Source organism: Macrosteles quadrilineatus, unplaced genomic scaffold (genome assembly GCF_028750875.1).
Source record: "Macrosteles quadrilineatus isolate MER2022 unplaced genomic scaffold, UCM_ALF_1.0 Scaffold_3__2_contigs__length_128488019, whole genome shotgun sequence".
NCBI lineage: Eukaryota > Metazoa > Arthropoda > Insecta > Hemiptera > Cicadellidae > Macrosteles > Macrosteles quadrilineatus.
Window position 1 is genome coordinate 5,881,796 of NW_026542596.1, and position 26,354 is coordinate 5,908,149.

At 34.9% G+C, this 26,354-nt stretch overlaps 1 protein-coding gene across 2 annotated transcripts in view; it reads left to right on the plus strand.

The window, feature by feature from the left end:
* LOC128988388 (centromere-associated protein E-like) overlaps positions 1 to 26,354 on the plus strand; it is a 38,132-nt gene that overhangs the window by 5,662 nt on the left and 6,116 nt on the right. Inside the window, exons 4-9 of one of the 2 annotated variants that reach the window (XM_054409634.1) lie at positions 3,644 to 3,724; positions 5,724 to 5,941; positions 8,687 to 8,948; positions 11,398 to 11,503; positions 16,811 to 16,939; positions 17,246 to 23,268. In XM_054409634.1, the coding sequence (XP_054265609.1) occupies positions 3,644 to 3,724; positions 5,724 to 5,941; positions 8,687 to 8,948; positions 11,398 to 11,503; positions 16,811 to 16,939; positions 17,246 to 23,268 (6,819 nt within the window). The remainder of the gene's footprint in view (positions 1 to 3,643; positions 3,725 to 5,723; positions 5,942 to 8,686; positions 8,949 to 11,397; positions 11,504 to 16,810; positions 16,940 to 17,245; positions 23,269 to 26,354) is intronic. The other variant, XM_054409635.1, reaches the window with a different exon arrangement.

The window sequence follows — 26,354 nt, forward strand, 5'->3', positions numbered from 1 at the left end:
TTGAGGGCAACATCTCCTAGACCATAGAATTTAAGTTTTACCAGAAGGGCATTGTGAGGAATGCAGTCAAAAGCACGTGACAAGTCTCAAAGAATTGCATGTGTTGACTTTTTGGACTCAAAAGACTTGATAATTTCACACACCAAGGACTCTACAGCTAATATTGTCGATTTGGCTTTCCTAAAGCCAAACTGTGAGGGAACTAGGAGATTGTTCTCCTCAAAGTAGGAATACATTTGAGAGAACATTACAGATTCCATAACTTTGGCAAAAACAGGTATGATAGACACAGGTCTGTAACTACTGTCGGGGAAATAAATATGTGCACTCGAGTTTGAGCCTAAATATCTCTGAGATTAATTATCCGATTTTGTTGAAACAAAAATTAAATGTAAGCTTGTTTAAATATATTTTACGTGGTAACAATTTAAAAATTTTCCGTTTACCAGAAAAATTTATATAGTTGAAAGATCCTAAAAAGTACCGGTTTTTAAGGAACTCTGCACTAACACTGAAGTTTAAAAATTAATTGTAAACAAACCACTGAGTCAATCTTTCTGAAATTTTTATGGCTTATTGGTAGGTTTATTGTTAACATTTCCATGCATTTTAAAATTTTTACTCACAAAAGTTTTTATGCTGCTGTTAGTTTTTAAAACCTATGCTAACATCGTTAATAAGACGCTAAAAATTTCGTTCAAAATACCATCGTGTTTGTCGTGACACAAGAAATAACACCAATATGATAGATTTATAATGCGAACAAAGGCGTTTTTTAAACAGATTTATATTTGTAAACAAAAATTTCTCCCGCGACTGGCAGCGGGCCGCCTGGTGTGCGTACGATATTTCCCAGCCGGGCGGGGGCGCGGCGAATCTGCGACGTTGCCGATGTGTATCTGGCCAGTGGCCACCACACTGACATTGCATCGGTATTAACTCACGGCAAACAACTGTGTATATCAATATTTAGTTTGAAATTTACATAAATTTACTAACAATATATTCTAATTAACTAGTCATGAAACAAATACATTATAATAAGTTAACTATGGTGGTATGAAAAATTAATTTTGTATTACAAGCAACAAGCCAACTGTTTTGTGTTGATTGAGCTAGTTAAAAAATTATAACAGCTAAACGCCAAGTAAATATTTTCCACCAGTATTTATTTTATGGTTTCTTTAATTTGCCACTTTTAAATATACAACTGAGAGTATAAATCGGAGCGGTCATCACCCTTTCCGGGAAGTGTTGCGTTCAGCTGGAATATCCGATGAGTAATGGAATGTAAACATTAGCTCCCACCTTTCTTGAACTATGGTCGCTATGAGAGATGACTAACCAAGCTAACCAGTTCGTCTTAGATTTTTACACCGGTCGGTAACATCTATTCGAAAATGGCTCCTCGCCGGAATTTTTTCGATGGTGAAATACAGATGATAGTTATTGCGATTTGTTTCTTTCATGCGGAAAAAGAAAAGTGCTGTGACAAACGTTATCCCGTGTATGATCATGTGGCCAATTGTTTTAACATCGGAACAAGGATAAATGTGGACCAATTTACCGTGGGAGCGATACGAAGGTACTTATATGATTTTTACGTGCAAAAAATGTTTCCAACGATCGAAAAATTAAGGCAGAAGCTAAATATTGATTTTCAAAGTTGTTTGCCGTGAGTGAATAGGCTGCCCATGCAATGTCAGTGTGGTGGCCACTGGCCAGGTACACATCGGCAACGTCGCAGATTCGCCGCGCTCCCGCCCGGCTGGGAAATATCGTACGCACACCAGGCGGCCCGCTGTCAGCCGCGGGAGAAATTTTTGTTTACAAATATAAATCTGTTTAAAAAACACCTTTGTTCGCATTATAAATCTATCATATTGGTGTTATTTCTTGTGTCACGACAAACACGATGGTATTTTGAACGAAATTTTTAGCGTCTTATTAACGATGTTAGCATAGGTTTTAAAAATTAACAGCAGCATAAAAACTATTGTGAGTAAAAATTTTAAAATGAATGGAAATGTTAACAATAAACCTACCAATAAGCCATAAAAATTTCAGAAAGATTGGCTCAGTGGTTTGTTTACAATTAATTTTTAAAGTTCAGTGTTAGTGCAGAGTTCCTTAAAAACCGGTACTTTTTAGGATCTTTCAACTATATAAATTTTTCTGGTAAACGGAAAATTTTTAAATTGTTACCACGTAAAATGTATTTAAACAAACTTACATTTAATTTTTGTTTCAACAAAATCTGATAATTCATCTCAGAGATATTAAGGCTCAAACTCGAGTGCACATATTTATTTCCCCGACAGTAGACAAACTTTCACGGGGACCTTTTTTATAAATTGGGACTGTTTTAGCTACTTTTAGGGCATCTGGGAAACAACCAGTTGCAAGACAGTTGTTTATCAGAATTGTAAGCTCAGGTGCAACTGTGTGTATAACTTGCTTAACAATATCTGTTGACAAATCATAAACATCCCTACTTTTAGAGGCTTTGAAGTTGTGAACAATCTTTACAATATCATTTGGTTTTGTGGGAGTGAAAGAGAAACTTGCGTTTACCCTGGGAATATTAACAGTAAAATTGGAATCTACAAAAGGTATATCAGGTATTTTCCCAACAATATCGTTGACACTTTGGATAAAAAATACATTAAAATCAGTTGCTGAGAACTTCGACTCCAAGTTCACTGTTGGTCGAGGTCTGCTGTGATTAATCAAACTCCAAGCTGCCTTACATGGATTGGATGAGCCTGTGATGAAAGCAGCGTTTGCAGAAATTTTTGCGCTTTTAATACCGTGGCGATACTCCCTGCGCAGACTTCTTACCAAGGGCAGTAACTCAGGCTGACTCGTGGACTGCTCATGGACCAGCATGATCCAGTTCTTCAGATGAGCTAAATCCTCATTATACCAATCAAACTTGCTAGGTGTAGCGTGCAATTTAGTTTTAGGCTGTGAGATTCTTTTTTTCTTTAGAGGAAAACAGAAATCAAAAATACATTTAAAACTATTTAGGAAAAACTCAAAACAGTCTTCGGGTGAAGAAAACATAGTGTGGGCCAAGTGTAAGCCACTAACAGCCCTTGACTGCAACAATTCAGTAAAATTTAGTACTGCATCGTCATTAAAAGACCTGAAATCAACAAACTTGTCTACAGAACAAAGACTATTTATATGTACACGGTGAAGGTTTATGTACATAAATACATGTTTGTGATCAGCCACCTGATCTCTGCTTACACCTGCTTTAAAATCAGTCTTACACATGTTAGTAAATATATTGTCTAGAGGAGCAACACCACGAGTGGCCTCGGATATCACACCGTACAAATCAAAGCTTCACAATAGGTTCTCAAAGTCCTTGGCATCACTGGGGAAATAGACAGGGTTCACATTATGATCGGTACCTAGGGTATTGAAGGCTAGGGTATTGAACTTTGCTCTAAAACCAGCTACTATTGCTGCTTTTAAGGTTAGTTTCAGTGACGTATAGTACCTTAAAGAATATTTATTACTAGAAACATTTAATATGCAGGCTGTAAAATTTGGACTCAAAAGACCATTTTCGAATTGAATTTACTATTATGTATGAAGGAATAAATAAAAACATTTTTATTCCATGTTACAGGTAACCCCTCCAGAGCCAGATCTCCCGCCCGAAGTGAAACAGAAAATAGCTGACTTGGAAATGAAGGTTCTAGATTTACAGGTAAACTTGATCAATTCAATAGGAAATTTCATTATTTAGGTTTATATTGTGTGTAACTAAATTTTTGTTTTATAATTTTTAAAATGTTTTTAAGAAGTATGATACATATTATTAAAATTAAATTTTAATTCCCACAAAATTAAAACCAATTATAATTAGCAACACTTGACTAAGTCTACTATGTACCTAAGTTCTTGGATATTACAGTGCATGTCTGATCACTAAATCGTTTCAATAATTTACCAAGCTCTTGAAGATCATCATCATCAGGTGTGTTTGTTCCATTGAAAAATCTTCTCACTATAACATCGTCAGGCATGATAAAACATGTACATCATGAACACAACTTGATGTCCAAGAATGATGTATATGATGTACTTCTTGTACATACTTGATGTACATCAAACACACTTTGGTATCTTGCTAGCGTAGTGGTTATTGTCTTGGACTTTTGGTGTGTGGTGAGTTTGATCCCAGCATATACGCAACAATTTGAGGAATCTGGATTGCTTACCAAAAACTGAACAAAATTGCTTGAATAACAATAGCAATTGAATAAGAAAAAAAACAAGCACACACACACTTTATGAACTTTAGTAAAAGAGGTACCGGTAATAAGAATATCCTACAATTGTTGTAGTAAAAGAGAATACACTCAGTGGTATAGGTACAAGGGCGGGGGAACCAGGGGAGATTAATCCCCTCCCCCACATATAATAGGTGGAAAAGTTCTTTCTGAGTTTTCTTCAGTTTTTAAATTCTGTTACTGATATATATTTTTTGAAATAAAATAGGTAATGATATCATCTTGATTTTGGTACCTTTATTATATAAGCTTGTTTTTTTGTAGGATACTTTCAATATCGATAACTGGTGCCAGATAAACTGCAATACGGTTGGCAGTGGTACGGTATTTACGTGCCAAACACACTTGAGTCACCGAACAGTCAACAGCCTATCCCATCCTCCTTCTACTACCTCTTGACCCTTCACCCACACCACGCTTGATCTGACCTTCATCACATGTAGTGTCAGTCATCGGGTGTTAATTATGTGCACGTGTTGGTTTCTTTTCTACAAATCAACTTTCACTGAACGTAATTTAGGGTTTCACGGGTTCAATCCAAAACTTGAGGAATATTCTGATTTTTTATTGTTTCCATTATTAGATTCCTTTGTTCGCAACTCTGGATATGTGTTGAAACATACTAGACCCTTAACCTAACCTAACTAGGTTCGGCCCATGGTTGCCCAAGCAGTCACAAATTCTGGAGGTAACTAAACATGACAAAAATTACATAAAATACAATGTCAGTCAAAAATATTTACATAAATCACAGTCTGACCTTATAAGTAGCCTACTTGACTTTAATACTACCAAAAGCCTATGAATCAAATTTTTAATAGCCTCTAAATTAAATATCAATTTTAAATAACAAAAAATGAGGAAAACGCACATGAAATGGTTAGGCCTACAAAATCAATAAAGAATTCAAACTAAAAAGTTAGTTAAACAGTTCAAAACAAACAGTTTTAACAATCAATCGTAAGTTATGAGGATGGTGGCTAAAAACAGTACAAGTTTCAAATACAGTACAAGTGAATTAAACTTATTTTAAACAGACAAATAATACAACAATCACAAGCTAAATTTTGCTAATGCACTAGGCACAAATTTAGAATTAAAAGGCCGAAAAGGAAATTTAGAAAATAACCAATTGTGCTCACAAAGCAGGTCCAGAGGGCTGAATTAAATGAATAAGCTAGGCCGAGTAACAAACATGAAAACATTTAGGCAGTTTAAGGGGAATGTTTTCTGGGTTCTCCCACCATTTCTCTAGTCTAATGTATTAATCAGCTGTCAGTTGTTGTTTCAAAGTTAGGGTGAGTTAGGATTCAAACGGCCTAAATAAATGACAGAAATGTAACTTTTTCATATAGCAGATATAAATAATCATGTTATTTTCTTCTTTATTGATGAGTTTAATACATGTTTTAGGAGAACTTGCGAGAGAAGGACAGTGTGATCTCAGCTCGTACACAAGCCATCACTCTGCTTTCGGAGGATATGGCTCGTAAAGGCAAGGCCACTCTGGACACGCTGGAGGAGACGAGGAGTCAGATGAAGACAATGCAGGCCAACTTTGTGGCTCTGGAGCAGCGTATGGGCGAGGAGCGGACCAGGCTCAAGGATGAATTGGAGACCAAGAAACTTAAGTGAGTGATGTGTTGTTAATTATTAAGGAAATTGACAGGGAACCAGGCTTACCTTTAAATAAGTCCATAAACATATACACAACATAAAATATACAACACAAAAGTAGAAATTCTCGTACTGGATAAATGGCAATGGCAGTTGCAATTTGAATCTATTTCACCTCGTCAGGGTTGCCAACACTGCTAAAGAGACCAAAAATTGTTTTTACTGTTCCTTATGTATGAATATGTTCACTCATTATGAATAATCCACTATATACAAAGTTCTATATTTACACATGTACACACATACATAATATATTATATAAAACTAGCTGTACCCACGGGCTTTGCCCCGTTTTACTTAATAAGTGAGCTCGTTCGCATGGCTCAATTACGTCCTGGTTGAAGTTCGTTCGCTACGCTCACTCACCTATTGGTTGGAGCTCGTTCGCTGCGCTCACTTGCCTTCAGGTTAGCTCGTTCGCTGCGCTCACTTGCCTTCAGGTTAGCTCGTTCGCTACGCTCACTCACCTTTTGGTTGCAAATTAGCTGTAGTCGTAAATTTAAAAAAATAGTGCTGCACCCTGTTGGCAATCCTTGTAACTTAAATGCTATTGCACATCATAGAAAAGAACCAACTTGTTTAATTGAAACAGCTGTTAATATTCATTAATTCCATTTAAATATGAGTACTCATAAGGTTAACATGGGAAACTCCAGAGCCACGGGGGCGGAGCCCGAGAGTCCGATCAGAATAAAAATAGCTTAGTTTTCCTATTTAATGCCTAAAGAATCAGTGTACCAAATTTCAGCGTCCTAGGTAAATGGGAAGTGGGAGAATTAGTGATGAGTGAGTGAGTGAGTGTGTCAGTGAGGGCTTTGCCTTTTATATATTTAGATATATATATACACTAGCCTGCTATGAAAGGTGAGGAATTGGGATTATCTTATATTAAGGTTTGGTGGGTTTCTAGAGTAGGTGAACAGTAGGTAGCTTAATTCCCATCTTCTCAGTTCTGAGGGGTTGCAGTTCGGAGGTAGTTAGTTGTTTTATTATTTTTGAAGAGAAGCAGCTATTGAAATCAGATTTGGAGTGTGATGAGGCAAGGTTGACTACTGGTTTATCTTTATAATTATTTTTTACATCTTGACGATGGCCGTTCATTCTGATATGGAACTGGTTCTTTGTTAGGCCTATATCCCAAGCTGGGCAGTTTTTACATTGAAGCTTAGATTACATTGCTGGTACTGCAGGTGTTGTGTTCTTGAATCTTGAAAACTTCATTTGTGGCATTACTGGAAAAACTTGGGGTGGGGGGGTTGATGGGACACGTTTTGCATCTGGAAATATTACATGAGAAAGAGCCGTTTTAGGGTTTGTTTCTGTTTGCTGTCATTGGATCCGGTATCTTAGGATGAACAAGAATCTTTCATCTTTTTGATGTTGGGTGGTTGGCAAAATGTGGTTATTGGGGGTGTTTTCAGGAAATCTTTTGTGTGTGGGGAAGCTTGGAGAATGTTGAATCCATTGTAGGCCATGGTGGTAGTCAGTTATTAGGTTTAGGTTTTGCGGTGGTTTCTACAAGGTTTTGGGATATTCTCTTACAATAAAAGCATTGGAAATTTTTGAATTTAAATTGTAGAGTTCCTCTTCTGTAGAACAAATATGTTTGGCTCGGATGGTTTGGCTATACAGTATAGATCTTTTGGTATTGGCTGGATGAGAACTGTCAAAATGTAAGTATTGTAGATTATTGGTGGGTTTGATATGAATAATTGAATTAAATGTGTTTATTTCCGCATAATATATACAGAAAGCAAAATATACTTTTTAATACAAAATATACTTACAAAATATAAACTAAGACTAAAAATAAAAAGAACCTTTCTGTATAGATTAATTTAATTAATTATATGAAATACAGCAGACATAGGCAAGTGCTGCCTGTGCGTCTGCTGGGATATGAATGCCAGGGGTTATCAGTTCATTATTCAATTTCACGTTTACGTCTAAAAATGTTATTTCTGAAGTTGAGCTGGTTCAACAACCCAAGACCAATGTTAAGATAAAAATATTGAAATTTAATTTAAAGCTTTTAATTAAATACTACTATCCCAGATCTGAAAGTTTGTAAATTGACTTATGAAGTCAATTACACTGAGTACCAATAATTAGAAGTTCCTGTTTTTCTTTAATCTTGGTTTTATGTTATCAAAGTTTCTCATTTTTTAATTATGACAATATAATACGACTCACTCCCATGCACGGGCTCTTCCATGTGGGATTTGATTATTAGTTTATTTTAGCTATACAGTAGCTTAAAACTTACATATAGCTTATACATCATGTTCTGTAAACATTGTCTATTTCATCCGAAATAAAAGATGTTTTTATTGGATTTTAAGTACAATATTAGCACTCCAACATTCGATAACCCAGCAATGTACTAATTGAGTCATAAGTTAATGTTTTGACCGTACTAGAATTTCTAACTTGAAAGAAGTCTTGCATCTTTCTGTTCACCATATCCAGTCTGATTCCCTGAATGTCTAGTTATAATCAGTGTGTAGAATATGTGCATTGCTATGCTTTGGTTCAATACTTGTCTGTCAGAACTTATAACTAACGATTCCCAGACTGATTCATTTTAACTCCAAATAACTGGAGATAACAATGAGCTTATCTCAGCATGTTGGTTAGGTTAGGTATTATTTTAAGTAAATGCTAACTTTTTGAAATCTTAAAAAAATATTCTTTTGTAGGCTTCAACAATTAGAAAAGAATTATCGGGCGGCCGAGTCAGCCAGGTTTGATCTCTCCACCCGAGTTGCAGAGTTGCAGGAAAAAGTTGTTGCTGTACAAACAAAGAATGTGTCTTTGGAAGAAGAAGTTGCTGCAGCTGCTGCAAAAGCTAAAGAATTGACTGAGGCTTTGGAAAATAGCAACAAGCAAACGATTAAAATGAAGGCTCAGTTCAAGGTCAAACTTAAAGCATTAGAAGAGGAAAGAGACCTGCTTAAAAAGGTGAGATGATGTACAACTACATAAAAAGTTGAAATTTAAAAAGTATCTAAGTGCCACAGCAACCCTGCAGACTGAGCAAATTGCCATTTGTCTGATTGGACTTTGACCAAAATCTATCAATACTGTTACAAAGATGAAGTGGTGTTTGTCTGTCTGTGTCTGTCTGTCTCTCTGTTTGTGTGAGGATACATATAGAACGATTCTCGCTTCGATATGGACTTAGGACTCTGCCCTGTGGGCTTTCAAAGTTTAACCGTTTTTGAAAATATCAGCTAAAATAAGTTAGGCTACATCAATATAAAAAAAATTATCATTAGCAGAACCTCTATATAGCGAATTAATACCTACTTAACGAAGTGTCTGCTCCTTTCCCTTGTTATAACGAACCCCCAACATAATTGTTTTTTAAATATCACAGTTCCTTTGATGAAAATGAAATGGAAAAATGTTGTAAACACTTGCGCTGACAATTGTCTACTCCGTTTTACCATTACACCATACTCAATGATTTTACACATCTGTCTGCAGTGCGCTAGGTCACAACTGATTTCATTTGCCGGAGACTGATGACGACATAATGCTTATTAAAGTGTGGTTGGGTGATAAGTAACCGTAGCAAGTTAGGTAGACTGTGATTGGGTGATAAGTATCCTTGGCGATTTGTTGAGTTTTTGGATGAAGAGAAACCTATGAAATAATAGAAAAACCAAGAGAAAGAAATAAAAGCGTCATTATCTTTGTATTATTTTTACAAGTGCTTTTATTGACATTAAGTATGATTTTACATTGTTATGGCTTATCTAATGTTTTAATTGATTAATTGTTTTTAATATAATTTTTTTTTCTCAATGGAAACCCAAATGCTAGTTGATTATTATTATCAACATTCCACAGTTGTGGGTGGCACTGGTACCCTATCAGCCTACACGAGTAGTAACTTACATAAAACTCTATTATTTTGTTCTTTACGTGATTTATTGTTATACAGTGTTCGGCTAGTTTTTAGGTGAGTAAGCTGTGATTTTAAACGTTGAACCAAGGTAATAATATTGTGCAATATTGTATTTAGATGATAAACAATTCAAATTATCAGCATGACCCTTCATACTCACTTATATCACCCCACATAATCGTGGTTATACTTTACAATACATATACAACAACAACAATGCATATACAACTTAATTGTTTTTAACGAGATCAAAAGTCAACCTTATTGAGCTATGCTGTTTGTGAACAGTGGCGGATCCAGGATAGGCCAAAGGGGGGGCTTGGTGTTTAGGGTAGTGAAAATACAGGGGGGTCCATCAAGGTGGGTGCTCCGGGGGTCCCCCCTCAGAAAATTGTAAAAATTTAAGTCTAAAATTACACATTTTTGGCAGTTTTTAACTCTTTTTTAACCACAGTTTAGAGGCAAAAACTATGACTAAAACACTATGTTTGACTGAAGAATATTGAACAAAAAATAAAAGGATTTTGTAGCCATTATATTGTTTTTATTATAAAAGGTCTAAAGCAGAAGTATTTTATAGGTTAGCTGGTTGGTTCTTAAATTAAAGAGCAACAGTTCAAAACAAAGAAATAAGTTGACTTTTTAAAGGACAGTAATATTGTTAAAAAACACTTATTTAAAAGAAACTTTAATGTTACACCTTTTTAACAGTACAATGCTATGAATAAGTTTTTCGATGGTCCAATTTGACAAACACATTCGTCTTGTTTTTGACTGACTAAAATTATGTACTTTAAAACTTTATCTACATCGATTTTACTTTCCTTATTAATATGCCAGTGCAATCCCGTTCAACCGGTCTTCTGTCATGGTTGACCTGAGATAAGTTTTTATTCTTCTCTCTGGATCCTCTGGATTCTCACTGTTAGTGATTCAGCAAAATTCCAGCAGACCTAATCTCAATACAACAAACCTTATTTTAACAAAATCCTTGGTTTTACGAATGTTCAGTTCCGTTCCTTCAGATTTGTTATACAGGTTGGACTGTAATTATAAAACCTTTACCTGTAGAAGGTGAAGGTATCTTTGTTGATTATGTAACTAAAACAAGTTGTCATTAAAAAGGATTGCACGGCTAGAATTATTTTTACAGTAATCAATCTAAAGATCTGCCCAACCACATAAAGATCTTAAGAAATCAATACCTGAAGAGGAAACTCAAAGACTGGCTAATGGGTTAACCATTTTACTCTTTTTACTCTTTTTACTCTTTTTACTCTTTTTACTCATTTTACTCATTTTACTATTTTTAATAACAAACAATCTATTGTATATGACAATATTGTATTTCTTAAAGAAATCTAAATAAAGAAAATTGATTGATTGATTTTAACTTCTAGTTCAAAATTCAAAATTTGTGGATTTTTTCCATAACTGTGCAAGATAATTTTGAACTTTATAAATACAAATAACCAATTTAAATCTTGTGTTTTTCAGGAAAATACGAACGAGGAGATGAACCGATTGCGTGAACGAATCGCAGACTTGGAGGATGAGAAAGGTAACCTTCAGTTGCATCTGGTAGACTTTGATGAAATACAAGGTAACGTTACATCCGTCACTCGACTCACTTCATCACTAACTCAGGCTTGGTGTCAGGAGGTTGCAGGGTTTGGTATTTGTGGGACAGCAATAGTTTGTAAATACTGTAAATTAGAAAATCATCTTTAAATATTGTGAAAGAACAAAGAGGATATTGATACTTGGCAGATAATTTTTTTTCAATCAGTATTATTAGTTATATTTGAACAGAAGATTTGTGTGCTCAGTAATGTTATAGTGTTGGGTGATTCATATTGTAAAACAAAAGTGCTAAGCAATGTACAATTAGGCTGAAATTGTTGTTAAACCAATAGATAACTAGATAACTGCGTGGTTATAGCTAGCCTAGAAATCAAAATGTCATCGGTTATATTCTTAGAAAAGTCAGCAGATTTTCAATTATTCAAAACTTAGCCCAGATGTGCTTGATCATTTAAATTGTGTTAGTAACAGTAACTTATCCTGTCTACCTAAACATGGTTGCTGTTTTACGTAGGTCAGGGTATTTGATCTTAAGGTTGGTTTGTGACAAAGTGTTAGATATTTCGTGTTTGTTGTTTTTGATTAGGGAGCTGGAGAGACCTCATTGGGCTTTTGATTAAAGTATTTTTTTTTCATTTCCTAGATTATTTTCATTTTAGTTTTATTAATATACTTTGTATTTTTTTCTAATATTTGAATTGAAGTTAAGGCTTGCTGTGTAAGTTTTGAGTTTAAATTCTCGTCTATGTCTCTAAACTGATTGTCTGTAAACCTCCAAGCCACGAGGTTAGCCCCTTTTAGACATTTCATCCCAAAGATGTCACCAATTTTAAAATCAAAATCATCGCAGTTGGTGTGAGCCACCAACAGATTGTGCTGAAAAGTAAATTACTGACTAATACACACACTTGTTTACCAATTCAAACTAATGAAACGACTTATAATAAGCTAAAGCAACTATTATGACCCATCAACTAACTTATGTCAGCAAACAAAAATAAATTTGAAAATAGAATGTTAGACGCTAGCACATTAAAACAAAAATAGTCCACATGTAGATGGGTTGAAAACAGCTGGTCCATGTAGATGGGATCTCTTCTTCAGTACGGTATACAATAGTCAATGTTAGCCCACAGTACAAGGTAATATCACATATCAATTTTGATACATAATACCAAAAATTGCTCTACTACCTAAAATAAGCCTCAAGTTCCACCGTCTCTCAAACTGACCGCCTTGTTATGTAATTATATACTCGTCATATACTGTGGCCTACTTAAAACAACTGCCTGCTTTAGTTCAGCACGATAAATTATTCTTTTCTCTTCCAGCCACCTGTGCAACATTGCAAAACAACTTCCCCTTTAAAATAAAGCCCCCTACTATTTCAGTTTTTCACAGGATTCAATCTAACTATTTAGTTTGTATTACAAACTTATCAGAATAATGATAAAAATGTGAATACTAAACAAGGGGAGATTTCCTTTGTCTTAATAACGTGTAGTAGTGTTGTGTTGTGTTGAATGGTGGATAAATAAGAGCTTCGCTCAACAATCAGCCTCGCTTTGCAAGTTGTCTCCATTGTGAGAATTGCGCGCTATGGTGCATTCATAGGTATATTCCAAACTATATTCATTCAAACTTTGCAGTGTTTCAAGTACGTAGCCGATTTTTTTATTTAATGTTGAGAAATCCAAAAATCTTTTATTACAAAATATTCACACATATTTGTTCATAATTGCAGCTCAAAGTGAGTAGCCTATTTTTTGGAAGGATTCTATGTTTTTCTATTTAAATGTATACTGAATGATAGAAGCATTTAATAACGACACACTTATATACTTAAACTTACACTAAATATGCACAGACATTGCAGTGAATAAATACTGCAGTAGTGAATGATTTTGGCTAGACATTACAATCAACATCCAGATACAATACAGAGTAAATAATTCCATGATGACTCTAATAACATGATATAATGAAACAATTGTCTAGTTTTATAACCTAGTTTGGTTGTTAATACACTTATATATTGTGCTTTTATTGGTTTATTTGTTGTTTAATCGCTATAGATTTGCTTGGTTTAAAATATAATAGGCCTGATGAATAAAAAAATTTAAGAGTAATTTGATGTAGGAATTTTGCAGTTTAAGAAGTTTTTATAAATATTCTTCGTTTTATTTTGATAAATATGACATTGTACTGTTGTTAACCACTTCTGCACTCATAATATGTTGTTGTATATTGGTATTGATTTAATTTTAGCGAATTTCCCATATAGGGAATAAGCTTTTACTGTAGGTCTCATGGTAAGACCTGGATCCGGGACTAATTTACTTTTTCGTTTTGAGGTCCCCAGAGGCCAAAAACACAATCTGTTCAAATTCATATATATATATATTCACCGTCCTCATTGTTGTATAATCCCGCCCATCATCAAAATAGGTAAAGTAAAGAAAGTAAATGGAAATAATTTTCAATTATCTTGTGGGTTACAGAAAAATTAATTCTCGACATTGAAAACTCATAAGAGAAGTAATTTGGGTCACATAATTCACAAAAAGTAATGTAGGTCACACATCAGATCCTCAGATTTTGTGACCCAAATTACAGTGACCGACATTAGCATTTTCACTCTCGTCATTTACTAAAATGGAACATAGAGGCATGGTTCGCTTTGCTGGCCATAAGTTTGGTTAAGTACGCGTCTGTCTTATATTTTCGTAGTTTTGAATAAGTTATTTACCTTATTGTAACAGCTATTATCAATACCGATCATTACACAAAAACTTAACGCTTACATAACAGATTTTAAATCAAGACTTTCCGTATAAACTGGAAAGCCTGGCATCACATAACGTCTAACCTACTTCACCCACAGTCAACAACGAACAGAAAGAGGCCGAAATATTGATCTGCCCGGAGTTGATAGGGTTGAAAGACCTGACGAGAACTGGTTCCGACCCTCGAACCCAGCATTACATTCACGGCCAGGGACGCGACTTTTAACGATCGTTATTGCCAGTATAATTTAATTAAGGTATAATAAATTATTTTAACACGTTTACTGCTGAAAACAACGTACAGGCGCTCCCCAGTGGCGGGCGAAGCCCCGCTACGCAACCGAATCAGCGAACGCAATTGGCATTCAAATATTTCAGTCTGACGAATCACAAAAGAGCAGTGGTGACTGTGCTGTGTTACCCTGAGAGTGGACGTAGTTCACTGAAACACCCAAAGGTAGCAGCACTGCACGGATCCGTATCCAGTGTCTTTGTAATGTGGGTTGAAGAGAAAAAATCCCCGAAACCGGGACAAAAGCATTGCCAGACAGGATTTTACGGGAAATTTTAGTACCAACCTACACCAAAGTAAAGCTCGCATTCTAAGCTGGCAGTCTGGCAACGATTATAACGTCTCCGTCTGAGGCTAAGCTCACACTGACTCAATATATTTCTGTTGGTCTGGTGCCGACTTTTGTCGGCGCGCGCCACATTGAAGTGCTAGCGACGCCGACTAAAGTCGGCGTTAGCAGTCAACGTGTTAAAACTATTTGGAACAGGAATAGATGGTGGAAGAGGTATAAATAGCTAGGGACAGCAATTGTCCTGTTTTCAAGTTTTTGCCCGTAAACGTTCATTTATTCGAACGAGTTCGCGAACCAGCATGATCGGACAATGGGAACGGGGGTTTATAGGGGGTTTTATGGGGTAAAAATGGGGTTTTCCCATTTTCGACCCTATAAACCTAACATTTTGGAATTTCTTTCCCAAGCATTTTGTAGAGCTTAAAAAAAGAAATAATTTAGTATATTGAAGCATTTTTGTATGCCTAATGGTTACGGAGAAAATTCAAAAAAGAGCAAAATTAAAATTCCCATGTTATTCTTATGGAGAAAATGAAAACTGTTGTAGTTTACTTGTTTATGGATATATGTTGATCAAATTTGGCAAATTTATTTATTTCATCGTATACTATTGATGTTTGGTCAAAAAACACAGTTTACCTTCCCCGTAGCAGCAAACCTAAGCACTCGTTAAATCTAATGTTATTTAAATTGGAAATAAATATGTCTTATTTATGGAAATACTGTATTTGAGTAAATATGTAATCAGACAAGTTGAAATTCGCTTAGTCTGCAGGTTTAAATAAATAAATAAATAAATAAATCTTTATTGTCACATAACGTTTACAAAATATAGCAATGCTATAAAACAGGTGACATTGTCAATACAGTATACAAATACCTTAAAACTAAGGAGTTATAAAAGAATAAAATAAACTAACGCTATGAAAATAGAAATAATTGTTGTAGACAAAATAGATAAACTTAAACATTGCATTTAAAATACCAAATGATTACACATCTTGATCACATAAAAACTCATCTATACTATAATATGTTTTCCTTAAAAGAAAATTAGTAAGGCTGCTCTTGAAATGCTTAGACTGTATTCTGTTTTTGAGCTCTTGAGACAATTTATTAAAAAACTTTTTGCCCATGTATGTCGGAGTTTTTTCTACTAATGAAAGACGGTGCCGCGGATATTGAAAATTATATTTAAACCTAGTATCGTACTTATGCTTGACATTTTCACTAGATAATTTTTCAAAATTTCCCTCCACCATCAAAAGTGTTTTAAAAATGGTTAAACTCGGAACAGTCATTATCCCTAATTCTTTAAAAATAGGTTTACATGATGTTCTCCAAGGAGCAAATATCATTATTCTTAAAAACCTTTTTTGTATCTTAAAAATTAAATCAATGTTTGATGCAAAACCCCAGAATTCAATTCCATACTGAAGAATTGAATAGAAGTATGCATAATATAACATCAAACGAGTTTTTAAGTCAATTGTGTTTCTTAAACATATCATTTGATAACATGCCGAATTCAGTCTACTAATCAAATTTTCAATGCTTTTGTTCCAATTTAAATTTGAGTCTACGTACAATCCGAGAAATTTTGCATCATCTTGAACACATAACAGGCAAGGCTGCTGTTTGCTGTGGCGGGTGTATTTTATTACATACAAGCTCTGATGGTACAGGATTTATTGGTTTGGCAAGGGTCTGGTCCATAGATATTCGAAAGAGTGGAGGTATAATGTAAGATTATGAAATACTTGCTTTCTAAGCCGTTGTGTTCTGTAATATTCATGCTGCTAAAGTATTAAAATACTTTATTAAAATTAATTCCAAACAACATCTTAAAAATCCTTTACCTTACCTTTCCACTCTTTACCTTATTCATTTTTGGGTTATTTGTTAATGTACACCTAAGATGTGTCTTTATTGAACCTTTGTTTATCTTCCTTTTAGATGCTGGTGTTATTCTTAAAGAAAGAATTGCTGAAATGGAGGAAAAGCTTCAAAGGCAAGAAAGTGATTTGGACAGTCACATCAAGGCTATAACCCAGTTGGAAGCTGAAAAACTAGATTTGATTGAAGGTAAACATCTTTCATTAACTTGAAGTTTAAAATTTAACTCACTTATTTATTTTATCTGATCCTGAATCATCCTCCGTTAAAAGATTATCCTGACATGGTTGTTCAAACAGCATTGTTTAAGTTATGTAAATTTTTTATATTTTTTACAAGTAAAGAGTAAGTTAGTAAGCTATCAAAATACACTGTTTCACTTTAAGTAACTACGCTTTTAAATTTATCTGGTTGCATGGCTTACAAGAAATTGATTGTCATAAATAAAATTGTTATTATTAGTAGTATAAATAATACTTTACTCTATTGTTTCAGGAACAAAGAAAATGGAACAAATATTGAAAGATAAGGAATCTTTATTGGAGACACTCAAACTACAAATTTCCCAAATTGAAGAATCAAAAATATCAGCAGAAATGAAATGCTTGGAACTGGAAGAAAAAATGGACACTTTTGTGACTAAGGAAAATGAGTCCACTTTTATCAACTCTGAGTTAGAAAGCTCCCGACTGAAGCTTATAGAGTTTCAAGGCATTATTGCTGATTTGACTGCTAAGCTTGAAAGCAAGGAACATACAATACAGACCCAAAAAGCAGTTGAGTTGGAGGGTGTATCTGAGATTAAGAATATACAAAATCTCTCTTCTAGCCTTGAAGAGTGGCAGGAAAGGTATCGTAACCTTGAAGAAAGACTTAATGCAACACTAGCTCACTGTGATGAGCTAGAAAAAATGAAAAAGAATTTAGAAACAGAAAATGAAAAGCTTGTTAAAGACTGTGTCTACTTCAAGGAAACCGTTGAACAGTTGAACCAAATGCTACAAACAAAAGGTGATTCGCCAAATGAAGAAATTATTTCTTTAAAACAACTTGTTGCTCAAAAGAACAGTGAGCTTAGTAGTTTGGGCCAGCAGAGCCAAACTCTTCAAGGTGAAGTTGATAGTTTGAGGGAAGCATTACAGTCGACAACAGCTGAAGTTTACCGGTTGTATGAACAAGTAGAACAGTTGAGCAACACCCAGCAGAAAGTCGAGGAGCTCAATGAAAGTCTACATGGCAAAGAAAAAGCACTCGAGGAAAGGACACGCAAACTGTCAGAATATAAAAAATTCCATAAACTTAAAAGTGAAGATGTTATCAGAATATCACATGAGTTGGAAACAGTTTCTGCTTCTCTCCAACAAAGGATTGCAGAACTTGAGGAAGACTTAAATAATGCTCGAAAAATTGAAGAAACTTTAAGAAATGAGAATCAAAATTTGAAAGAAAACAAAAGTTCAGGAACAGAGCCCCTTGAGAAAAAACTGGAGGAGCAATCCCTCAAGATGAAAAAGTTAGCTGCTAACTTGAAACTAAAAACTAAACTAGTTAAAGATCTTGAAGCAAAGGTAGAGGAACTAGACAAAACACTTCAGCAAAAAGATATAGAAATTTCAGAACTCCATCAGCAATTGGCTGGTACTTCACAATTGAGTAATGTCGTTTCAACAAATGCTGTTGAAATTGAAGAAAAATGTAGGCATTTAGTTGTTGAATGCAACTCATTAAAAGAGGAACTTAAAGTGAAATCATTGGAATTAGAAACACTAAAGAATTCAACAGGTTATGCTTATGATCCACTGGTACAAATAAAAGAATTAGAAAATCAAAACCAAAAATTGGCAGACATATCAGCAACAAAATCTGAACAGCTTAAAAAAATGGAATGTGAATTATCTGAATTGAATGGTCTGAATAAGTCACTAATGACTGAATTAGAACAGATGCAAGAAAACTACAAACAAGATGCCCTGAAAAATGTATCTGTTCTGGAAGGTTTTGAAAATGAGATGATAGGGAACAAGAGAGAAATTTTGGAAGTAAGTGAGCAACTCAGAGATGTGACAGCCAAGTATCAACAAACCTGGGCAAAGTTACAAGAGAAAGAGGGCTATGTAGAGGAATTAGAAAACCAGTTAGAGAAGGTAAGATTGAGGCTTTCACAGATTGAAAGTTCTGTTGAAGAGAGAAGAAGATCTTTAGAAGAAAAAGCAGAATTGTTAGGAGCACGTCTTTGTCAAGCTGAGAAAAATAACGAAGAACTTGAAAAACATAAGGGAGAACTGGAGCAAAAGATATCACATTTGTTTAGTACTGAAGAAATGCTAGGAAGTGCTCTCGAAAGACTTCAGAGTGAAAACAAAGAGCTTTCTATGTCTCTGAATGATTCATCAACTAGTAACATTAAATTATCTCAGGATTTGGCCTGTGAGCAGAATAAAGTTCTCGCCCTTAATAAAGAAATCGTTGATTTACAGTCAAGACTATATACCACTGAAAAAACAGTTGATGATTATGAAAAATTGAAACTGAACTTGAAGGAACTGCAGGATGCTCGTGATAGTCAAGTGAAATACTTAGAAAATCGTTTGACTGAAACTGAACAATCAATGGAAATTGAGATACAGAGGTGTAATGAACGTATTGTTGCTGTGGAATCGGAGAGGCAAGATGTGGTTGAAAAATATCAGTCCTTGTGCTTGGAAAAACAAGTGTTAGAAGAAGAGTTCAACAATATGCAACAGACAATTGTAGATATTACTAAGGAGGAATTGGAAGAACTTAAAAATAACCAGAAGATTTTAGAAGAAGAACTTAATAAAGAGTTTGACAAAAGAGAATCTCACATTGGAAGGATAAAAGAGCTTGAATCCCAACTTTCAAGTTCAAACGCAGGCACACATTCTGTTACACAACCAAGTGAAGAATTAATGGAATTAAGGAAGCAGTTAAATGAAGAAAGGAATGAAAACGAAAGACTGAAATATGAGTTACTAAAGGAGAAGGCCAGCCAACAAGTAGATGATGTTGTTGCCAAAGCACAGGAAACTTACTTTACTATGGCTGAAGTCCCACTAAGTTCTAGCCAAAACATAATTTCATCAATTCAAGAGAATGTTACAGAAGATTCTTCAGATTCTTCTCAATCTCCACCAAGTTCTGAGTCTAAAAAAATATTAGCAATGCAAAATAAAATAACCGAACTTGAAAATCAGCTGTCCAGTGTAAACTCAGAAAACGTTACTTTGAAAACTCGTTTGCAGGAATTAGAGGTTCAGAGTAAGAATGTTGGTGAGAGCAATGCCTTGTTAGAAAACGAAGAATGGGCCTCGGGCAGCAAAGATGAAGATGATGGGTGGGGTTGGGGAAGCAAAGATGCTCTGTTAGAACATGAGTATAGTCAAAAACAAAAAGTTAACTCTGAGCTTGAAACTAAAGTATCAACTCTGGAAAGCAGATTGAGAGACCAAGAATTGGAAAATATCAGATTAAATGATGAACTAAAAGCTGCTCAAACAAAATGCACAAAACTATTTAAGAAAGTTAAAGAATTCAAGAATAAAAGTGACAGTTTAGAAAGAAGCAGCCGGGAAAGAAGTGTTGGATTTGATGATTTGGATATTGCAATGCAAGAAGAGATGAAATCCCAAATTGAAAAGTTAGAAAAGAGTCTCAAAGAATGCACTAGTAATCTTAACTCCTTGCAAACAGAAAGAGAAGGGCTATTGAAAAGAATTGATACATTGACATCTGGAAACGAAAGGCTTATAGAAATGAAAGAAAGGCAAGATATAGAAGTAGAAATGTGGCAAAGAAGAAGTAATGACCTACAACATAAAGTTCAGGGATTGGAGTGGACGATTGCAGAGTTGCAGGAACAAACAGACACAAGGACAAAGGAAAACATTGATGTAGATAAAGATAATGCAGGCACAAATGCGTCAGAAATGGAGGAAAAGCTAAATACTCTAGCAGCTGAAAATGATTATCTTCAATCATTGCTTGTTGAACTGAAGGATAAGGAGAAGAAACAACAGAAAGATCTACTTCCTGTTACTGAAGGAACAGAATTTGAGAAGTTAAAAGAGGACAATGAAAGATTGAATAGTTTAGTGCAATCACTGGAAAAACAGTTGATAACTGAGACAGAAAACACAAATATTAGTGGTTATCTTAGTAAGATTGAAAATCTTGCACAAGAGAACAGTAGGCTATCTTCTGCTTTGGAGAATTTAACAATTAAATCCCAATCAAGTTTTGCTGATTATGAAAATTTTCAAGTTGTTGAACAGACATTAGAAAGTGATAAACTTATATCTGAAGTATCGATGCTAAAAAACAAAATAATTCAGCTAATGAATAAATATGACGATGTGAAAACAGAGATAAACAATGATACCATGTTGAATACTTACTTAGGGCTATTTAAAGGAAATGAGGAAAGTAGTTCAAATAATTTGGAGTCATTTTCTACCAATGTCGAAAGTCCAGTTCTGTTTAGAGGATTTACTTCTTCAGGTAATGACGTGTTTGAAGAAATAGCTGGAGTAAATGCATTTTTTGAAAGTCAGCCAAGTAAGCAAACTGAAAAGAATGAAAATGCATCAGTGTTCAATGAGAGTAATTTGGTTGAAGGAACTACGCTGCATAGTCCTCAATCTAAAGCAAGTGGTGCTGAAGCTGACATTAATCAACATCAACCTCTTTCCCATCTACTTGTAGAACCTCCAAAAGGTGATACTCTTACAGAAATAACAAATCTTAAAAAGATTTTGGAGTTAAAAGATTTGGAGTTTGCATCTCTCATAGAACGTATGTCTCTATTGGAGAAAGAAAACTCGAATCTGAAAAATAAAATTGAAGAAGGGAATTCAAATAAAACCTTTTGGGGTGAAGATTCCAAGGCACAATCTGAATTATTAGATCAGCAATGGGGTGAGGATTTATCATCTCTTTACAAGCAGTTGGAAGAAAAAGATTCTATAATCAGTAATCTAAAGACTCAATTTAGTTCTCAGACAAGTGATTTGTTTGATGCAAAAAACACAGATGACCCAAACAGTTTTGAGGATGGGTCATTCAGCAATGTTTTTTCACAATCCGAAGATGTTCAAGAAAGCAAAATAAATCAATTTGTTGAACAAATCACACAGCTCACAAAAATTTTGCACGATAAGGAGATTGAAGTAGAAACACTGACAGATAAAAAAAACAAATACAAGGAAATGTATTTCACATTGATAAAGGACGAAGATAATCAATCGCAGGATGTATCAAGTTCTGGTAAAGATCAGCTTTTGGACCAAAACGTAATATTAAATCAGTTACTGGATGACAAAGAATCCGAGTTGGAAATAATGACTCAACAAATTGATCAAACATTGTCAGCTAAGGAGAATTTACAAGAAGAATTGTCATTAAAACTGTCTGAAATGGAAGCAGTAAACAAGTCGTACTCTATTCAACAATTTCCAGAAGACGTATTTGTTCAATCTTTACAACCAGAAAATATTGAAGATGTCAGAACATTATGTGCTGAAGTTGCTGAGTTGAATAAACTGCTTCAAGAAAGGGAGTCTGAAGTTGAAATTCTGAAACAACAGCTTGATGAGGCTAAGTTAGAGAAAGAAAACCTTCTTGATGAGTGGAAAAAGGAACTAGAAATGTATAAAGAAAAGAGTAATAACGCCTTAGCTAACGAAGAAGTAATGAGAAAAGAGTTGGACGCTTTTAAAGATGGTATTGTGGCAGATATTGAGAAACAGTATAAAGATGAATTGTCTTTGAAAGACCAACAATTGATGAATGCCATAAATGATTTAAGAAATACACACAGTTATTGTAAAGATTTACAAGACAAAATTAATGATCTAGAAAACAAATTACAGTTATCTAGTCAGCAGAATGAATTATTTACCCAAGAGATAAATAACTACAAACATACTCAGGACTCTTTGCTGTCATTACTTCAAGAACCAAATGACAGGCTGGATATAAATTTGCCAGAAAGAGTTCAGAGGCTTCAAAATAACTTATCAGAACTAAGTGTGAAGTTTGAAGAAGCTAGAGGGGAGCTTAAAGAAAAAGAAAAACAAATTTGTTTGTTGAGGGATAAAGTTAAATTTTCTGAAAGTGTAAGTTCTGAAGATGGAATTGTAACTGAGAATCAGCCTCGACAAACACATATTCAAGCTAGGGCCTTTGCAACCGAGCCCTTCAGGATTTCAACTGAGCAAAGCTCGAGTGATGATGACAGTAGTTACAGAAATGTGGAGCATATGCAGAACCAAATGCTTGTAAAAGAGATAGAATCGCTAAAACAGGTGTTGGCCATGAAAGATAATGAAATCACAAGACTCTCAATAAAACTTAATGAAGCTGACGAAAACTTAATCAGAGGAGAAATGAGGTTTATTAACTCAGAAGAGGAGATTTTGAGACTGCGTCTTGATGAAGCTTTGTATACGCTTCATTTAAGAGACGTGCGCTGCGATGAACTTGCTCTAGAACTTATGCAGGTGGGTAGTGTCTTTTTCACCAAAACTTGAGTCTATTATGAATTATACATTAATAAGAGTTCCTTTTGGTAAGGTTTGGAGTTCAGATAGCTAACCTGATAAAGTTTGAATCCACAGGCTAATAGATACATAGGAAAAGGTAATTTAACATAACTCTCTTAAATTCATTCCCTGAAGAAATTCTATATTAGCTTGAAGTATCAGTATTATGTTTTGTAACCATTCTCACATAAGAGTGGTAGACATAAGTTGTTTGGTGCAAAAATACACATAACCAAGTGAGCTATGAAAAGTTAAGCCAATGTAAATGTCTACAGTCTAATCCATCATATTTGGCTTTGGTCTTTTCGGTCCATGCTTTATCTGTCCGTGTATCAGAATTTAGAATTCAAACTTATTTTTAACGGCTCACAATAAAAAGTAAACTTAAGTTGTTCTCACAGTCCATCTGCTTCTAATGTATCTAATAGGAAGGAGAATATATTATTTACCAGCCAATAGATAACAGACAAATTGTTTATTGAATTATTCCTAGAGAACCTTCATGCTCAGTTAAAATTATCTCATATATTAAAAAAATTGGTTTTTCTTTTCCGAGTACGTTTGGTTCTTCTACCCGACCGATTTTCATGATTGAGGTCTCAAACTGAAGGTATGCACGCACATATTTGCCATCAAGCATCGCCATATATTTATCTATAATCCCATTCGGCTTGTACGTAAACAAAATTTGCTCCCCGTGTATTTCTTATGGGAGTTAAATTTGGTTTTTCTTTGCCAAGTTCGTTTGGCTCTTCTACCCGACCGATTTTCATGATTGAGGTCTCAAATTGAAGGTATGCACACACAGATTTGCCATCAAGCACCGGCATATATTTATCTACAATCCCACTCGGCTTATACGTAAACAAAATTTTCTCCTCATGTATTTCTTATGGGAGTTAAATTTGGCTTTTCATTGCCGAGTTCGTTAGGCTCTTCTACCCGACCGATGTTCATGATTGAGGTATCAAATTGAAAGTAGGCCTATGCATGCAAAGATTTCACATCAAGTTTCGGCATATATTTACCTTATGTATTACTCGACCAAAAAACATAGTTTGATTCATTTTTGAATTCTTACTTCAATTTATGATGTATTTCACCAGTTATAATTATATAATCCTAGATATTTTAGTCTAAGAACTTTCAGTGAAATACCGGCTTTCATTTAAGCTATTAGCTATTGAAATGTGCCGAGTTTTAAGTAAACACAAGGTGAACAACCAACATAAAAATTATTTTACAAGGTTTTTTATGATTAAAAATAAATCTCTCCAGTACTGTTTATGTTTTTTTTTTATATTTTATACTCAAAATAATCAGTTAATTATTGGCTTTAATTTGAGCTACTGACCGTTTGAATCAGTTAAGCTCAAGATACTGGATTACTTAATCAAAAATCTCAAATTTGATTATTTCTCGGATATTATATTTATTTTAACGCTGTGACGCAAAATTCTAGGGGGGGAATAAACTAGTATTCACCAAGTCAGGCTAGGCCTACCCCTGGAACCGGCCACACTCGAATTTCTTCCCCGGAGTGCTCAGAAGGAGCCGAGAAAAATCCAGGGGTCGATACGAAGTTGTCACGGCTTTGACTGATCAATTTATTAAAATTTAATCTAAGGCTCAGAGCTCTAGAAGCGCTCAGGAAATCCTGCAGACGCTCAGTTGGAGCTATATCATCCCAGCCTACGTTAAAAGTGTTTTGGAGAATTTCGCCTAACTTTTAGAATCACTCTGTAGGGCCGACGAGTATTCAATCTGAAGCCAATGTGGTTCAATTACTAGTAATGAGCTTTAAAATAATTAACTAAAGGCCTAGGTAAATAATATAGAACGAAATATAGCGTAAAATCAATTCCTACAGAGTCGTCGGGCCTAATTAATATAATCGAATGGAGAATTTATCGTGATATTGTTTAAAATAAATTTAGTATTAATTTTCGTAGCTGACTATTCAACTCAGCCTGCTCCCAAGACTTGATTCTTTCACCCGCCAAAGACGGGGTTTAGAACTCAGACGACAAGTCTCGGGGTATTAAAACGTTGAATTCTAAAAATATCTAAATAATAATTAATCGTTAAAACAAACGGAATAAACGTAATTTCGTAGCCAATTGATTCAAAACCAAACGTAAGATAATCCTCCGCTAGTCACTGGCAGGCAGGAACTGGCGGGTTTTATGCAGGTCGGCGAAAACGAAGTTATTAGAATTTAGAGGTTTAAGATCGAGTTCTGAAACGAGAATGCGTGCGTTAAACGAAAATAAAGTAAAACGTAGAAATGGTCTAACAATTAGAATAGCTAACCTTCGTAATATCGGCGATCGGCGGGAATGCGTAGTCTTGTAACGACGATGTTACTTCGTAGACGGCGTGTGAACGAATAACCCTGTCTTGGAGTAAAATCCTTCGTTCCTGCCCGCTTGAGGCTTACGCGCTCAAGCGGCGAACTTTAGTACTACTAGATAACAGCTGATCGAATTCACTTGTTGAGCTGGTCTAGTTTCGTCTGTCGTCTGTCAACAAATAAACACCAGTTTGGGGTTATGTCGTCGTCGGCGTTAAATATCTGTAAAATCGGCCGGATTAACTTTATTATGTGAAACGAAGTGCTATTATGAATAAATATGTAGTTATGGATGTGTTTGTGTACTTCACTGTGAATAAAAATAGGCCTACGTTCTTTGGCCCATAGCCCAAGCTATGGCCAACACATAGGCCTCGGAGTAGGCTATTGTGGTTAAAAATCGGGTAAGTTCTGATGTTCATTTATTCGTAGTACGTTTTTACCCCCCTTAAAATTTGGCACCTTACAACGCTGCGGAGCAGCATGGGTCCTCTAGCTAATTAGGTTTTTGTACAACACAGATTTAGTTGAGTTGGTAGCATTTGAACAGGCTCTACTAACTTGGCTAAGCTAAAAAAAAAAAATAATAACATGATTTTTATCAACATTTAACCTAAAATATTGAGCTAAATAAATATGAGACCTAAGCTGTTTCTCGGATTGGCTGGATGTAAATTGAGGGTTAATAGCC